Source organism: Mauremys reevesii, linkage group 9 (assembly GCF_016161935.1).
Source record: "Mauremys reevesii isolate NIE-2019 linkage group 9, ASM1616193v1, whole genome shotgun sequence".
In the NCBI taxonomy this organism is placed as follows: Eukaryota; Metazoa; Chordata; order Testudines; family Geoemydidae; genus Mauremys; species Mauremys reevesii.
The window spans coordinates 49,340,616-49,358,043 of record NC_052631.1 but is presented as its reverse complement, the minus strand read 5'-3'; the positions used below and the strand labels follow the sequence as shown (position 1 = coordinate 49,358,043).

At 43.5% G+C, this 17,428-nt stretch overlaps 1 protein-coding gene across 2 annotated transcripts in view; it reads left to right on the top strand.

The window, feature by feature from the left end:
- The window catches only part of EHHADH (enoyl-CoA hydratase and 3-hydroxyacyl CoA dehydrogenase), a 53,915-nt gene that overhangs the window by 28,559 nt on the left and 7,928 nt on the right, over positions 1-17,428 (top strand). Inside the window, exon 6 of one of the 2 annotated variants that reach the window (XM_039489689.1) lies at positions 5,405-5,746. In XM_039489689.1, the coding sequence (XP_039345623.1) occupies positions 5,405-5,746 (342 nt within the window). The remainder of the gene's footprint in view (positions 1-5,404; positions 5,747-17,428) is intronic. The other variant, XM_039489690.1, reaches the window with a different exon arrangement.

The following is a 17,428-nucleotide window of genomic DNA, read 5'->3' as shown; positions in this document are numbered from 1 at the left end:
TTTTCCTGTGTGGCTGGTCAGAGCATCCAAGCTCGGACTGCTGTCCAGAGCGTCAACAGAGTGGTGCACTGTGGGATAGCTCCCGGAGCTACTAAGGTCGATTTGCATCCACACCTAGCCTAATTCGACATGGCCATGTCGAATTTAGCACTACTCCCCTCGTCGGGGAGGAGTACAGAATTCGAACTAAAGAGCCCTCTATGTCGAATTAAATGGCTTCCTGGTGTGGACGGGTGCATGGTTAATTCGAATTAACGCTGCTAAATTCGAATTAAAGTCCTAGTGTGGACCAGGCCTTAGAGATATGTGTTAATATACTTTGCTGTTGGTTCTAAGCAAGGCAAAGAAACTTCTGCTCATCAACCCCACCTGCCTGTTTTAGATGAAGGTTCCATGTTTGTCCCTCCCCTATCTTTTAGAGAAGTTCTCACCCTTCTCAGCAATGTCTTTCCAAGAAGCAATGGATTCACTCTGAAGTATGCTCCAGGTTGATGACCCTGTGTAGGGTCTATACCAGTGTTTATAGCAGAGATCTGTAACTTTGGTAGACACATTGCTAGACTTGGCAAATACTCTGGTTTTCAGCTTAATATTATTTGAAATCAGATAAACCCCCCAGACATTAGAATGCTTATTTTCTTCTCTGTGACAAGTTAGTTATGCATTATGCAGTGACTGAGAATGTTGAAAGCCAGCATGACCTCAGAGGAGAACCTCAGGACTGGATGAATCATCCAACATTCTGTTCTTTGATGCCATTTGCTTTTGGGATTTACATATCTACTGTCATTACCAGAAAATTTCTATACTTCAATTTCATCCTCAATGACTAACAAAATTAACTCCATGAGTACTGTAACAAACAAGGTTTAGAGCAAGAAGCTCAGGGCTTTTTAAACTGCTATGTACTCTTTCCTTACAGCTTTCATGGTATCTGCTTCAGCTGTCTATTTTTCCCAGACAGCATTTTCAGAGTCAGCCCTGATTTCCCACTTACTCTGAGGATTTGCCACCAAGCCTTGTTGAAGAACACTGAAATCTGAAAATGTGTCAGTACACTATTTAACTGCATGATCCCTGATCAAGATGAAAGAATGAGCTGGCAGAGAAATCATAGGATAGATTTATGACGTGGATCTTTGTATACTTCTCTGTCATACTATGGCAAACCAGCAGCATCCATGCCAAACACCTTAAAAAAAGATGCAGCCATCTCAGCTACTTGGGCTGAACTCATGAGCTCAAATTTCTGTGAGTGCTTCCCAACTGGCTCTTGTATCTTATGGAAACCAACAACCAAGTTGCATAGGAAATACCAAGATATGAGTCTATTATCCTTGCATATAACACTAGGCACACTTTCTGATAGGACTGGTGAAGAACCTTTTTTCACATGTAAGCTGGATAATTGCTTATGTAAAATAATTTGTGGTGGAACTGCTAGAATTTCTATACTCGGTCAGATACTTAGCCAAGTAAATGGAAGATCAGTTTCAAAAAGTCAACTTGGAGATTATTTTCCTTCAGAGCTTTGCTGTCTGCTCGTGCTGTAGATTTTATGGCTAAAGCTCAGTCTTTCAGATTTCATAGTGATAGGCTGGTACCGTGCAAGGCTTCCTTGGTTTAATATAATATGTGCTTAACAGAATTGTCTATACAGTCTTCACTTGTTAGAGGAACATCCTTCATCCACAAATTGTTATGGAATGTTCCTAGCGAAGGACACTTACTCAGGTACAGTTTTGTGTATTTAAGGATAAGAATACACAGATACCATCTACAGAAGTAATACTCCACGTTTACTTATTCAGTGAAAATCAAGACTATATGCTGCAGGTCAGGTAAATTAACATAGTCTTCAAGCCTTAGCTTTTTCAGCCAAAATAAATATACTCACTTCTGAAAATATCCATTATAAGAAAGGAACAGAGACTACATTGAAAACTACAGACATAGGTTAATTTCTTGAAGAGCTGCAAGCTGTAATTTATAAGTGGAATGTTCTTTCATGAGGCTGGGTTTTTTTTTTGTTTTGGTTTGCTTTTTTTTAAATAAAGGTCTCGGCTGCTAATTTAGCGCTGCATTACACAGTGTGGCCACTGGATGGCACCAGAAAATTGACATTCAACTGTCACTTGGCTATTTGCTTGCTCTCAGTGCAGGAAAGCACATATTCTTCAAAGACCAGCCACACTGGGAGCCAAGCAGAACCTGAGGCAGATTTGGGTCAAAGCAGCACCTCCTGGCATCAGGCTGTAGGTGGGAAAGAGGAAGTCTGAGTGCCTATTTGCCAGGTGTGGTGATGTGTGTCTCCTGTCTGAGTAGAAGGGTGCCTATGGGTATCACTGATACGATTGCAGGGTAACTGGGCAGATCCTGACTCTTCAGTGGTGACCACTGGAGGTAGGCACAAACCAACTGTATCTCTCAACCATCCTCGGGGGACATTCCCAGTAGCTTTGCCTCTTTTCAGTCCCAATCTGAGGCTCACCATTGTGGCTGCCTACTGCTCTAGAAAAAGAGGGATGCACATACTGCCCTCTTGAGCCAACTGGTGTTGCTCCTGGCTTGATCAGAGGTGAGCAATTGAGAGCAAGGAACGGCATTTGTCCCTCTGATGGATTGGGTGCACTGCCTTCCTTTTATGTGCTTCCTGTCTCTGCTGGCCTGGGGAGTGGGGACCAATCTTAGCAGCTGGTCTTCAGTCCCTTGTCTGGAAGTTCATTGTGCTGGAACCAGACTGCGGGGTTGGGTCTCGCACATGGAGCCGAATAATTTTTCAAGAATTTAGGCACCTATTTCTCTTACTTTAATGGCATGATAGTTATTGTTGTTGCAAATTTTACAGATCGGGACATTTTACATCCTTGGCTTCTAATTGGTACCACCTAGAATATAGCTGCTGGTAGTTTATATCTTTCTTAGCTTTCATTGGCTGAGGGTTCTTGTGCCCTCCAGGTAGCTGTGGCTGACAATGTTGCCCTTTGTCCCCATTTCCCTTATTTTCCTTACCAGGCCAGAAGTGGCCTGGGCTGGTCTCTCCCTCACAGGTTTGGATTTGGGTTATTTCTCATTGTGTTAGTAATTTGGTGCTGATCGTTTTCAGTTATTTTTATTGTGATAGTAACTAGGAGCCCCAGGCAAGGACTAGTCAAGGCCCCATTGTGCTAGGTTCTGTACAGACACGGAACAAAAACTGGTCCCTACACCAAAGATTTTACAATCTAAGCAGGGAGTTATGTTATGATAATCTGATCAGGTTGCATAGGTGCTGGAACTAAGGTGCTGGGGATGCTGCTGCACCCCCTGGCTTGAAGTGGTTTCCATTATATACAGGGTTTACAGTTTGGTTCAATGGTTCTCAGCAGCCCCACTATACAAATTATTCCAGCACCACTGTCAGGGTGTTAAATACTTATGTTTTGTCACCAGTGCAAGGAACTTTATTTGTCCGGTCTTTAGTCTCAATATTCCTAACTACAAGTGATAGTCACTACTTTAGGGCTATGCTGAATGTCTCCCATAGCATATGGTAGCATCTCTTTCCATGGGCCTTCTCAAATCAACAGAAATTTTATGTAAAATCTCTTAGTATAGCTCATCAGTATCAGTTGCTTTCAGTTATCAGATCCTCCCACAAATCCCGAAGTACAGTTTTGAGTAGCAGATGAAAACCCACTGTATATATGGCCTGACATTGAGGACTGCAGATTTGCAGGTAAAAATTGTAGATTCAGGAAAGGAGAATAAATAAGAATAAAGCTGGAGAAGAATGAAACCATCCAGTTTTGGAAGGTTAAACCAAAATCTGTTCAATCTCAGTCAGAAATCTTTCTTCAGATATACTCTGAAGAAAAGCTGAGCTGCTTGCACAGGAGGTATTTTTCCTTCTCTTTTTGGATTCTTCACAAGTTTTCAATAAATAAATTTGAACTTTTTAAATAAAAGCTCTTTGTTTCCTGGCTGTCTAACTTATCTCATACCCTGGAAATTAATCTATCATGTGCCTAGTATTTTTCTCAAATGCTCTATTGGCTTGAAAGAAGAACTGGAGCTGAGATTGGCAGCTACCATTATGGCTCCACTTGTATTTCAGCAGCTAATATGGAGTGGGCACTACTCTATTGCTTTTCTGTCTCTTCAGGCTGACAGGCCAAAAAGGCAGCTGCACAACCTCTGTCATAGCTAAGATGATGCCATGAGAGAGGAACAGCTGGGTGGGCAGATTCTAGTAATCTGCCATCGTTGAAGCAAATGCTCTCCTCTGGTTGGGCTGATGCTGCAGGGGCCAAGAAACTCCAGTGGAAGACCACAGAACTAATATGCTTCTCTGGGCACCAGGCAAGGAGATCACTGCTAGGTGTGGGTCTGTAACTGCTCCTGTCTTTGAGCTGATATCATAAGTGGTAGCCCACTATGAACTGCTCTGTTGTGTTTGGTGTGGCAGTGTCCAGCATTACGTCTCAGGGTGCTGGAAGGGCTAATTACTTAATGGTCTGTACAATACTATGATGCTGTAAAGCACCATGTGAATCCTTAGTAGCATGAATGGAATGGATCCTGAGGTTCTTATTTTATTTTTCTCTCCATCCTTAATCAGGCAAATTTCCCCTGAAAACACAGGGAGTTTGTGTGAGTGAAAATGAAATAAAGACCTGAAGAGTTTGTATTTTTGGAGGGGGTGCCTGAAATGTAACTTATTTTGGTCAATTAAAATCCCTTTGTGCCATCACCATAGCAACCAGTGTCTTTTAATAACTCATGCACTGGTGTGACTCTGATTAGCCCCTTGCTGGTGTGTAGATACAAACTGTCCTTGGCTATTCATTTATTGCCCTCTGATAGGGTGTAATCCTGTTGAATGTTCCCAAAAGTGTCATGGGAAATTCATGCTGTTAGGTCAGAATTAATACAGAAACAAATGACATTCCCAAATCTTTCACATGAACACCCTGTGGACCAGACCCCTGACTGGGATGTGTCTGAGTAGTAAAGTAAATTGCAAACTAATTACTAATACAACACTGGAAACGGATGTTAGCAAAGGGGTATGGGAAATGGAGAGGTGGAGACAGAGAATACAGCATGCTTGGTGGTTTATGCTCCTGAATAGGTGAGCATCAGAAATTGAGAAGTGCTTGCTTGGAATTTTGCCTTGCTGGAACATCTGGGGATTGTGCATTTGGAGAATCACAATTGTGAGAGAAGTCAGGAAATGGAAGAAGAGTTTTAGACGTTTTACAAATTACTCTCCAGTGTCATGTGAAATTTTTACACACCAAGCATCAACCAAACCAGCAGAAGGCATTGACTTCCATGTAGAAAGGGGAAAAAATCTGTAGTCTACCAGGAAAACAGTAGGCTTGCCAGTTCTGTAACTATATTTCTCAACTCTCCCACTCAGGTCAGCCATTAAATTCTCGCAGACTCAGTCTGAAGCAGGTTCAAAGTCTGTCCAACATGGATGCCATTCTCAGCAAGGCTCTTGTGAAAGTGAAAAAGCAGGCCCGGGGGTGTCTGTCTCCAGAGATGTGTGTCCAAGCAGTCAAGGCCTCTGTGCAGCTACCCTTCACAGAAGGTATTCGGAAGGAGAGAGAGCTGTTTAATCTCCTGTTGTCCTCAGGCCAGGCCAAAGCACTGCAGTATGTGTTCTTCGCACAGAGAGCAGCACAGAAGTGGACAACATCCTCTGGAACTTCCTGGAAAACTGCTTCAGCTCAGCCCATCCGAAAAGTAGCTGTGATAGGTAAGTTGGTGAGATCCAGTATGCTTGCCAGCAGGGCTGGCTCTAGGTTTTTAGCTGCCCCAAGCAAAAACATTTTTGGCTGCCCCCCACCCGAGCCCTGGGCTCCCCCCTGCACTCTCCTGCTGCCCCAGATCTGGGTTCTCCCCCCGCCGCCCCACCACCCCAGTGCTGGGCTTCCTCCTTTCCCCCCACCAGTGCCCTCCCCCCACCTCCCTGCTGCCCCAGCCCTGGGCTCTCCCCCCAACCTGCACCATCCTGCTGTCCCAGGCCTGGGTCACTGGTAACTCACTCCCAGGGCGGGTCATTCAGCAGGAATTTTGGATGTGCACAGAACACAGACAGGATTGGTTCCCATATGGTTACAGAACTACAGTAAAGTGGAACAATTTTCAGCTTGTGTGATTGAAGGATATCTGGATGCATATTATAAGACTGTCCTACATAAATGAGGAAAAGTTGAGGTGCCTTTATAATTCTTTTGTTTCACTCTTTCTTTCTATGAGGAATTTGCCAATGCAATATCACTGTCTTCCTTTTAAACAAATAAAACTTAAAAAAAAAGGCAATGGCTGTTGAAAATAGCAATTCCAATCCTAAAAACCACTGGGAAGCATTTCTTGCTCAATTTTATCCTACTTTTTCTACAGCAAGTTACAATGGATCAGTATATTTGATTTGGGAGAAATGAAGTAACAGCTGCCCGAATTGAGCTTGAGCACTCCTGAATTTTGAGGGTGTTCAAATATGGAAGGCAGGTGCTAGATTCCCTTTCTGAATATTAGCTAAATCTGGAAAGGAAAAGTCAATTTCTGCTTCCATGGCTCAGAAGTGGAAATCCTTCTACATGCCTGGTACTGTATCTAAAGCTGCCCAGGTCCAGAGCCTCCCCTCCCTTACTTTTCATTTTAAATTCTAGTGGGATCCATGTACCTCCCTTGCTAGGCTTCAGATAGAGAGGGGCACTGTCCATTTAGTCCACCCAATTCCTTCTTTAGGGGCTGCAAGGTGAGGTCACACCAGTATCCCTAATCCAGTCTGGGGAAGTCTTCTGAAGGAGATACCTGGGGCAAAGCCTTCTACTCCATGGGCACACTTGTTCCCCATTCACAGTGCCACCCCTTTCGACTCACAGCAAGCTGCGGCATAGCTCAGCTACCTCACTCCCTACCCCCTCCCTTTCCTGTTGATAGCGGCCAAGGGATTGCTGGGAAATGTTGTTCTTTCCCTGCTCCAGGGCTGGCTCTATAGGCAGGGAGCTAGGCAAGGAACTACAGCTCCCAGGGTCCCATGGGTTCTCAGCTCTCATGCTGGATCCCCAGCTGCTCCGTGGCTCTGCTTCTGGAGGGTTGTGAGAGGGGAGGAAGTGAGTTAAAAAAAAAAAAGATGGCCCGAATGCCGCCCCCTGCAAATGTGCTGCCCCAAGCACCTGCTTGTTTTGCTGGTGCCTAGAGCCGGCCCTGCTTGCCAGCATGGCAAATGCCAGTCTAAATGAACTGGAGAGGTGTGGCTTTTCCCAGGAGTGCTGGGAAAGGAAACAATGGAATAATGTTGGGTACCTTGTGGGACCACGGCAGCCCCAGGAAACTTGAATGACTTCCTACAACGGGGTTCTGGGAGCTGCTTTGGAGTCCTGAAGCTTCCCAGCTTCCCCCTTAATTTATTCTCCATTCCTCCCAAAGGCCTCATTGCAGTAAGACCTTACCTTTGATGGAAGACCTGAGGAAGAGTCCTCTGGAGGCATCAGTGCCTCTGCATATACCCTCCAGGGGTACCCGCTTTCATGGAGGCAGAGCTCCAGCCTCCCAAGTTAAAACACACAAGATTGGTATATTCTAGGAAGGAAACCTGTTAGTACTAACTGCTTGTAACAGTATAAACCTCTGCTGAGGACTGAGATGAGGTTAAATGGCTTAATCCCATAGTATCAGATCATTTCTGTGTGCTCCTACCTCCAGCTATCCTGATATCACTTCAACTACAGATTCATACTCAGTTCATATATAGATGATTTCATTTTGAAATAGTGTTGTCCTGAGAGCTTACTTAATTCCATATTATAAACAGAGATCTGTATGAAATTCTTCTTCTTCTAGTCCAGTTTTGTCATCTGTGAGTGTGTGTGTATAGAGAGAGTGAGTGTGTGTTTGTCAGGGATATATTAATACAAAAATGTTTTGTTGACAGCTGCATTTTAAGAAGCTTTCATCTCATCATGATCCACCCTTGCCATTTTGCACCCTCCCCCCTGGAAGATAATGCTTTCATTAAATTTTTATAAGTGCAATTTAAATAAAACCCTTTGATGCACTGCACAGATCTAAAAAAAAACAAACACCATCAACCTTTCTGCTCTGCATGTTGATTGCTACACTCTGTGTAAAATGGCTAGACAAGAATAGAAAACTGGGAAAGTGTCCATTTCAATTTTAGAGATATCCAGTCAGGTTGCCACTGCTTTTCCCCGTCTGCTTATCATATACAGGATCTTCATTTCCTGCAGTGCACTCAGAGACCTCTTCAAGCTCATCTCTGCCAGAAGAAGCTACAGATGGTGTTACTTGAAATGTCCCTGTTCCTCATTTGTTTTGCTGAGTTAATTAATGTCATATATTGAATGGTCATTTACTACATGAATCTTTGGACTTTAAGTATTGTACTTAAATCTGGCAAACATGAATCTCTCAACAAGCTCATATTAAATTGTCATGAGGTCCTTCACTGGTGAGATGGCATTTATGCAAGCAGCATGAAGTACTATTGGGTCTATCTTGTGATTCATTGCTGAGCAAAATGATTGAATTCATGTAAATATTATCTGTCCTATCCTGGGAGGGCTCCATTTTGCATTTTTGTAAGAAGAAATAGGTGACAGGAAGCAGAGCTTAGACTTGAGATTCTCTGCTGTTTGGGGGATAAATCCCACTTAGATAAGTGAGTCATTTGCAAAACCTCACTCCTTCATGGAAATTCATTGGTTCATAGATTTTTATGGCCAGAAGGGGCCACTGTGATCTATGGAGTCTGACCCCCTGCATAGCACAGGCCATTGGACTTCTCTGAGTTAATTCCTGCTGTGACAGACTGACGGTGTCCTGAAATATGCTGAACAAACCTTCAGGAATTAAGATAAACTTTACTGAGTTAAATTAAACCTTATTGAATGAGGGTTAACACCTTTAGGGTACATTGTATCAAAAATATAATAGTTTATGTGTTATTGTGGCATTGTATGTACCTTCTCCAGTTGGGAAGGGGATGTTAATGTACTTCCTCCATTAGCAACCATTTGAAGCTACCCTCTGTAGAGATATACATATACTAGTTCAAACTGGTTTCTCCAGGGACCAACTGACAAAAAAGGGGTCGGATACATAATCTGGTTTTTAAGTGGCTCAGGGCCTTCTCCCTGATCCAGCAAATGGACAGGACTCCAGGACCATGCAGGGCCCCAATCCTTAGGGTAGGGTTGGAAGGGCTGGATGCTTGTTCTGAGCTGAAGCTGTGATTAACTTGTAACCACAAGGAATCCCCCTTGGGTGGGATATTGAAGGTCTTCTCTTGCCAGAGCCTGTCTTAGGAGTGAGGTTAACTCTGATAAGCTTTTTAGCATGCATATAGGTTCTTTTTATTGTTTTTAATATATTTTCTCTGTAAGGCTTGTTACCTTACGAACATAGCAGGCTTGCGTGAGAAGTGGTATGTTATACCTAACAACTGTCTCTGAAGAGAAACCAAGCAAGTCTGTTTGGGCAGACTGTGCTGGGGATGATACAGTGAAGGCAGGCAACTGTACAGCCTGGGAATACCCCAGTCAGAAGAGAGGGGGACACCTGTCTCCACCCAGGAAAGGCAACAGCAGAGGAGCTAGAAGCCTGAGATTGGGCACCTGTGCTGGACTCCTGAGGGGAAATCCTGGTGCGGTTGCCCTGAACTGAGACTCCTTCTTCAAGTCTAAATGCTGTGGTTGACCTAGAGCACATCTACTAGAAAATCATCCAGTTTCCATTTAAAAATTCCAGTGATGGAGAATCCACTACAGCCCTTGGTAAATTGTTCAATGGCTAATTACCCTCACTTTAAAAATTGCACCTTAGTTCTAGTCAGAACTCGTTGAGGTTCAACTTCCTACCACTGGATCATGTTAGATCTTTGTCTGCTCAATTGAAGATCCCGTTATCAAATTTCTGTTCTTCATGTAGGTACTTACAGACTGTGATCGGGTCACTGCTTAACTTTGTCTTTGTTAAACAGATTGAGCTCCTTGAGTCTGTCACTATAAGCCATGTTTTCTAATCCTTTAATCATTCTCATGACCCCTCTCTAATTTATCAACATCCTTCTTATATTGTGGATATCAGAACTGGATGCACTATTCCAGCAGCAGTCACCACAGTGCCAAATTCAGAGGTAAAATAACCTCTGTACTCCTGCTCAAGATTCTGGTTTATGCATCCAAGGATCACATTAGGCCTTTTGGCCACAGCGTCATGCTGGGAGCTCATGCTCAGCTGATTATCCATCATGACCTCAAAATCTTTTTCGGAGTCACTGCTTCCAAGACAGAGTCCTCCATCCTGAATGATAGCCTACATTCTTTGTTCTTAGATCAGGGGTTCTCAAACTTCATGGCATTGCGGCCCCCTTCTGACAACAAAAATTACTACACAACCCCAGGAGGGAGGACTGAAGCCTGAGCCCACCCAAGTCTCACTGCCCCGAGCTGGGGACAAAGCCTGAGTCCCACTGCCCAAGGTGGGGGGGAGGGGAGGGAAGGAGGTCAAAGCTAAGGGCTTCAGCCCCGGGTGTAGGGGCTTGTAACCTCCCCACTGCCCAGGCCTGAAGCCCAGGCTTTGGCCCCGGGCTTGGGGTTTGGCCATAGGTGGTGGGGCTGGGGCTTCAGCTTCAGCCCCAGGCCCCAGCAAGTCTAATGACGGCCCTGGTGACCCCATTAAAATGGAGTCATGACCCACTTTGGGGTCCAGATCAACAGTTTGAGAACTACTGTCCTAGATGTTTGTCCTCACATTTGGCTGTATTGAAATACATACTGTTTGCTTGCACCCAGTTTACAAAGCAATCCCAATTAATCTGTATCAGTGATTTGTCCTCTTCATTATTTATCACTCCCCAAATCTATGCTTCATCTTCAAATTTTATCAGTGATGATTTTATGTTTTCTTCCAGGTCATTGATAAAAATGTTACACAGTATAGGGTCAAAACCAGATACCTGCAGGTCCTCACTAGAAACTCACCAGCTCAATGATTTTTCCTCATTTACAATTACACTTTGAGACCTGCCAGTTAGCCAGTCTAATCCATTTGAAATGTGCCATATTGATTTTTTGTATCATTGTAGTTTCTTAAGCTAAATGTGTGAGGTACCAAATCAAATGCCTTACAGGAGTCTAAGTATTTTACAACTGTGACAAAAATGGCAATGTCCTACAATACCTTTGGGAGATCTTACTGAATTCAGTTGATGTATCTTTGTGGTTGAGGGATTGTATGTAATTCCATGAGGGACAGTAACCACAGCTCCTCCAAGATCTAAGAACAAATGGGGGTCATTAGGCAAATTCACTCAGATTGCAACATCTCCAAAGAAGTACCACCACCTGGAGAGGCTCACATACTAGTTCAAACTGGATTCTCCAGAGACCAACAAAGAAAGGAATTTTGGATAAATAGCCTGAGTTTAAACTGATTCAGGGCCTTATTTCTGATCTAGCAAATGGACAGGATCTTCTGTTCAAAGGGGAGGGAACAGTCCCTGTGGAAGGATTGGAAGAACTGACACCTGCCAGAGCCTAATGTTGGAGTTGGGGTGACCTCTGTTTTCACTGTAATGCTTTAGGAATAAATGTGTGTGCTTAGAAAGAGTTGTGTGGTAAATTGTGATTGCTGGCAATTACAGCTTTTCATACCTTTCGGCTAGAAAGCAAAGCACACACATTGATCTGTTTAGGCACTCTGGCTTGCAGGGAATATTACAATGCAGGGAGGGAACTGTACAGCCTGGAAAATGCCTGGTCAGGGAGGGAGGGAGGCATAGGTCTCTGCTCAAGAGAAACCATGGCTGAGGAGTCAGGAGTCTAAAAGTGGATGCCCTCAAGGAATCACAACAGTGGAATACAGGTGCAGTTGTCTTGAACTGTGACAATATCAACACTGTTACCTTTATCAACGAACTTGTTATCGCATAAAATAATGATATCAAGGTGGTCTGACAAGATCTGTTTTCCCTAAGTTCCTGTTCATTGTCATTCATTCTATTATTGTTTTTTAATTCATTATTAACTGAGTGCTGTATCATCATCATATCATTGCATAATTTTGCCCAAGTTCAATGTCATACTGACAGGCCTATAATTACTCAGGTAATTTTCCCTTTACCTTTTTAAATATTGGCATAACATTAACTTACTTCCAGTCCACTTAGAAGTTCTCCTGGTGTTCCAAGACTTATTAAAACCAATATGAATGGTCCCAAGAGCTCCATGGCTAGGGCTCTTAAAACTCTTGCATGTAAGTTTTCTGGACCTGCTGATTTAAAAATGTCTGACTTTAGTAGCTGCTGCTTAACATCCTCCTGAAATATTAGTGGAATGGAAAGACAGTCACCATCATCATCTGGCTTTTTCCCAAATACAGAACAGAAATATTTATTGAACACTTCTGCCTTTTCTGCATTATTATTATTGACAGTTCTACCATTTCCATCTTCAATAACATTGTTAGGGTTCCTTTTGCTCCTGATAAACTTTTTAAAAAATACTCTTCTTATTGTCCTTAACTCTTTTGGCCATAGAGTTCTCTTTTTGTTTGTGATGGGGAATGCACCTTACACCAACCCTGAAGGGCTTAAGGTGGCTCAGAAAAAGCCAGTTAATCTTAACACCGGGGGGAGAGTTAGGCTTGACTGATAAGGCTAATTGATGATGAAGCTCAGCTATGGCGGGCAAGCAATGGAATGACCGATGGAAGGGGGTGGTAGGCCAGACAAGAGCTGATTGCTACCCACAAGGAGGCACCAGAGTGATGAGTGCACCCTGTTACAGTGTCCTTTTGCATCCCTTATCCATTTTCTACAGTTTCTAGCTTCTAGTTTATATTCATTGCTAACAATTTCCCCTTTTTCCATTTTATATACATATCTTCTTTCTTGCAGTTGATTCAGCTCATAATTGTTTCCATCTTTGTGAAACTGGCCTTTCTAAACCACCAAGTATATTGATTACTTGCACATAAGCAACCACTAACATTTAGTTCTATGATCAATTCCTCATGATCTGTCAAGGTGAAGTCTGATATAGAATCCCCCTGGATTGGATGCAATACTATTTGAGTTAGAAAATTGTCATCTATAACTTATAGAAATTCCAGTGACATTTTTAGTATTGGCAGCAGGAAACCTCCAGTACGTGTCAGTTAGATTGAAGACCCTCATTACAACCCAGGTTTTTCCCCCTGCACATTATAGATTAGTGCTCAAGGACTGTCACTTGATAAATTGCCCTGTTCTGTTCACTCCCTCTGAAGCATCTGGCACTGGCCACTGTCGGAAGATAGGTCACTGGGCTAGATGGACCATTGGTCTGACCCAGTAGGCAATCGGTCTTATTTTTTGGTCATCCTGTCTCCAAGTGTGATTTGGTGTCCGTAGCAGACACCCCTCTTGTGTTTTAGCCATAGATCCATATTATAACAAGCATTCAAGATAATTTACTTCCTAGTTGGCAGAGACTCAGAAACAGGCAATACCATTTTTGACTGAGTGACTCTCCCTCTCCCCTTTTACCCACTAGACCCTTCTTAAACCAATTATAACCATTGATTTTAATATTCCAATCATGCAAATCTTCCCACCTGGTTTCAGTAATACTGTTGTCATAAATATAAAGGGAAGGGTAACAACCTTCCTGTATACAGTACTATAAAATCCCACCTAGACAGAGGCACAAAAATCCTTTTACCTGTAAAGGGTTAAGAAGCTCAGGTAACGTGGCTGGCACCTGACCAAAAGGACCAATAAGGGGACAAGATACTTTCAAATCGGGTGGGGGAGGCTTTGTTTTGTCTGTTCTTTGTCTGTCTGTTCCGTGTGGCTTTTGCCGGAGACAGGTCAAAGAAGCAAGCAATCCAACTCCTATAGAGTTAGTATTTAGCAAGGAAATGCATTAGATTATCTTTTGTTTTGACTTGTGAATTTCTCTGTGCTTGGGGGGAATGTGTATCCCTGTTTTTTCTTTTTGTAGCTTTAAGGTTTTGTCTAGAGGGAAACCCTCTGTGTTTTGAATCTGATTGCCTGTGAGATTATCTTCCATTCTAATCTTACAGAGGTACTCCTTTCACCTTTTTTCTTTCTAATAAAGTTCTGGGTTTTTTTAAGAATCTGATTGGGTTTTTTAGTATCCTAAAAACCCAAGGCTGGTCTGTGCTCATCTTGTTTATTCTCAAGCTCCCCCAGGAAAAGGGGTGTAGGGCTTGGGGGGATATTTTGGGGAAATAGGACTCCAAGTAGTCCTTTCCCTGATTCTTTGTTTGAATCACTTGGTGGTGGCAGCATTACCTAATCCAAGGTACAAGGGAGAATTTGTGCCCTGGGGAAGTTTTAACCTAAGCTGGTAGAAATAAGCTTAGTGGGTCTTTCATGTGGGTTCCCACACCTGTACCTTAAAGTTAAGAGTGGGGAGGGAACCCTGACAACTGTCTACATCAAATTTATGTTAATAAATGAACAGTTCCAATTCTTCTTGTTCATTACTCAGGCTCCTAGCTTTGGTGTATAGGCAACTAAAGAATGTATTCTTTTCATGTCCCTTGGTGCTTTGACATCTTGATTTTGTACTAAATGAGTGCTCATTTGTTCCCCCTTTTTATCCTCCATGTTAGTTTAATGCCCTTCTGATTACTCAGTTTGTCCCTGAGGAGATTGGTTCCCCTTCAGCTGAGATGGAGGCCATCCAAACTATATAGCTCTCTCTCCTCATAGAAGGTAGACTAATGTTCCACAAAACCAAAACCCTCTATCTTACATTCCTGCCCTGGCAGCAGTTCACCTCTGGAATGTCTGACTTCCGTCTTTCTTTGCTCATGAGACAGGAAGGGTCTCAGAGATCACTTGAATATTCTCCTTCAGCCCCATGCTGAGTTCTGTAAAGTTGTCTATAGTCTGCAAGGTATCCTGTGAAAGTGTCATTGAGGCCAATGGATCCTTGCCTGCTGAGTTCAGAAGCCTAGTCAATCTTAGAGTGATGTCTCATGTCTTGGCTCCAGTAAGGCAGCACACCATCCTGCTATCTGCCTGTTCTTTGCAGAATGTTCTTTCCATTCTCCTTTGCATAGCATCCCCATCTAGGTATTATCTGTCTTCTGTGGATGGCTGGAGATCTCTTCACAGGTACACTTGATAGTCTTTCAGCTTGAGCTGAGCAGCCATTCTCAGGAATGTCCAATACACCTGTTCCATTCGACTAGCTGTCTCTTCAGAGACATTTGCTGCAGTTTCCATGCTGAGAAGCTGATTGGATACTTTTAGCTGTGTGGAATTCCTCCCAGTCCTCTCTGGTAGTTACAGCCTGCCTGTCCTCATCTGCCTCCGACAGAGTAGAATGCCAACTCAACCTCTTGCCTCTGGTGGTTACAAACTCTCTGATTTCCACACTCTCTCATTCTTTGGCCACCAGTTAATTTCTTCCTTGATTCTGGGGTGATGATGCTCCCTGAATCTGGTTGTTCCAGTACTCTACATCCTCTCTGATGCTCTGCAGTGTCAATCCTTGTAATTCCAAACAAGAAATCTTTCCTTCCAGCACAATCACCAATTCACACTTTGTACCCAGGAAGTCCCTTCTCGCTTCAGGCAGGAAAAAAAACATTCCACATCTGTTGCAGGTTGCAATCACTGATCTGTTGCTGGCCATCACACTATTGAGCATAGAACTGTACCTAGAAAGAGAACCTCTCAGGCTCCTTCCTGTGAACTCCATACAGAAGTCCCCTGTTTGCCCCTACTGTTCACCTGCTATGTCACATTAATAATTTCAACCAGAAATATTAACCCCAAATAATCATTGAAATGGAGCAGCCTCCATTTACATCAGTCTGCCAGCATTTGTTCTGCATGATTTTAAACATAATGCTGGAACAATACTTGCATATTCTGAACATGCCACAAAGCATTTCCCTAACGTAGCATTTTTAATGTAATTGTACTTTTAAAGTCAGATTACAATTTAATATAGTTTGAATTTAGTACCTATTTCTGTAATATACGGAGTCACTTTATATTAGTTGTATCTTATATGACTGATCAATAACTGAAAACCATGATTTGCTCAATCTGCCCAACAAGTGGATTTGTCACGTACATATTTATTGTATAATGAAGTGGGTAGAAGAGTAGTTTTTGGCTGTATGGCAAAGAACTGAAAGGGGGAAGATCTGATGTGGTGGTTGTATTTTTGAGGAAGACATGAGCCTGCTGCTGTTGGCATTGCAATGGGTGTGAAATATGCTAGGACAGTTCTGATAAGAGCTTGGTTTATTATTATTGAGATAGCTAAGAGGAAATGAGAGAAGACAGCCCTGAATCCCTGAGCACACAGTTCTGAGGAAGCACCCCAATCCATACAACTTGTGGAGTGTTTCCTGGTCACATCCCTGGAGACTGCATAGTTTGAGGTGCGATTCAGTCATTTTGGACCATCTGAGCAGAAGTTACTTTCTCTTTTTCTTCTTTCCCCCAGGTCCCTCCACACCCCAGAGAGTCCTGACGATTCTCTACCATTTTTCTGTTCTGTTATACTGTCATGACGGGGTGCATTCACTGCTGGTGGCACTTCCTCCTGGTCGTTCTGAGGATTAGCTCCAGCCAGACATTGCACCCTCCTTTGATGGTGTCTCTCCTGTCATCCTCTCACCCTGCGTAGCCCTCTTGCTCCAGGAATTGCAGCCTCCTCCTATGGAGGGCTGTCATTACGTGGTTTCCCCTTCCTGGTGTGTGTCTGAGTGTGTGTAACCAAGTCTTTCCAGGACAAACTGTCCCAGGCAGTCCACTGTCCTCTACCTGGCGTGTGCCATGTCCCCCTTCTCTGGGTTCACCAGCCTTCCAATTCCCTTCTCTCAGGAAGTAACTATGGACTACTCTCTAGCCGCTAACACACCTCCCTTCTCTCAAGGAGTGACTGCAGCCTACTTCCCTGCAGCCCTGTCTGTTGCCAGCTTCCTGGTTTTATAAATCCAGCTCAGCTCCTCCCCCAGCTGGACTTCATCAACCAATTAGACCCTAGCACTCCCTGGGTTTCCTCCAGGTGCTGCCTATACGATAGATTAATTGGCCTAATTTACCCTCTTAGGGCAAGTGTGGGGAGTACACCCCATCAAATATACACCTCTACCCTGATAGAATGCTGTCCTCGGGAGCCAAAAAATCTTACCGCGTTATAGGCGAAACCGCGTTATATCGAACTTGCTTTGATCTGCCGGAGCATGCAGCCCCCTCCCATCTCCCCCCCCCCCCCCCCGGAGCACTGCTTTACCGCATTATATCCGAATTCATGTTATATTGGGTCACGTTATATTGGAGTAGAGGTGTACATTCTTCCTCAAGATCACCAGCCTTACAACCAAAGAGGATCTAATGGGGTCATCAGCAGATGTGCCTCTTAACCTGCTAAAT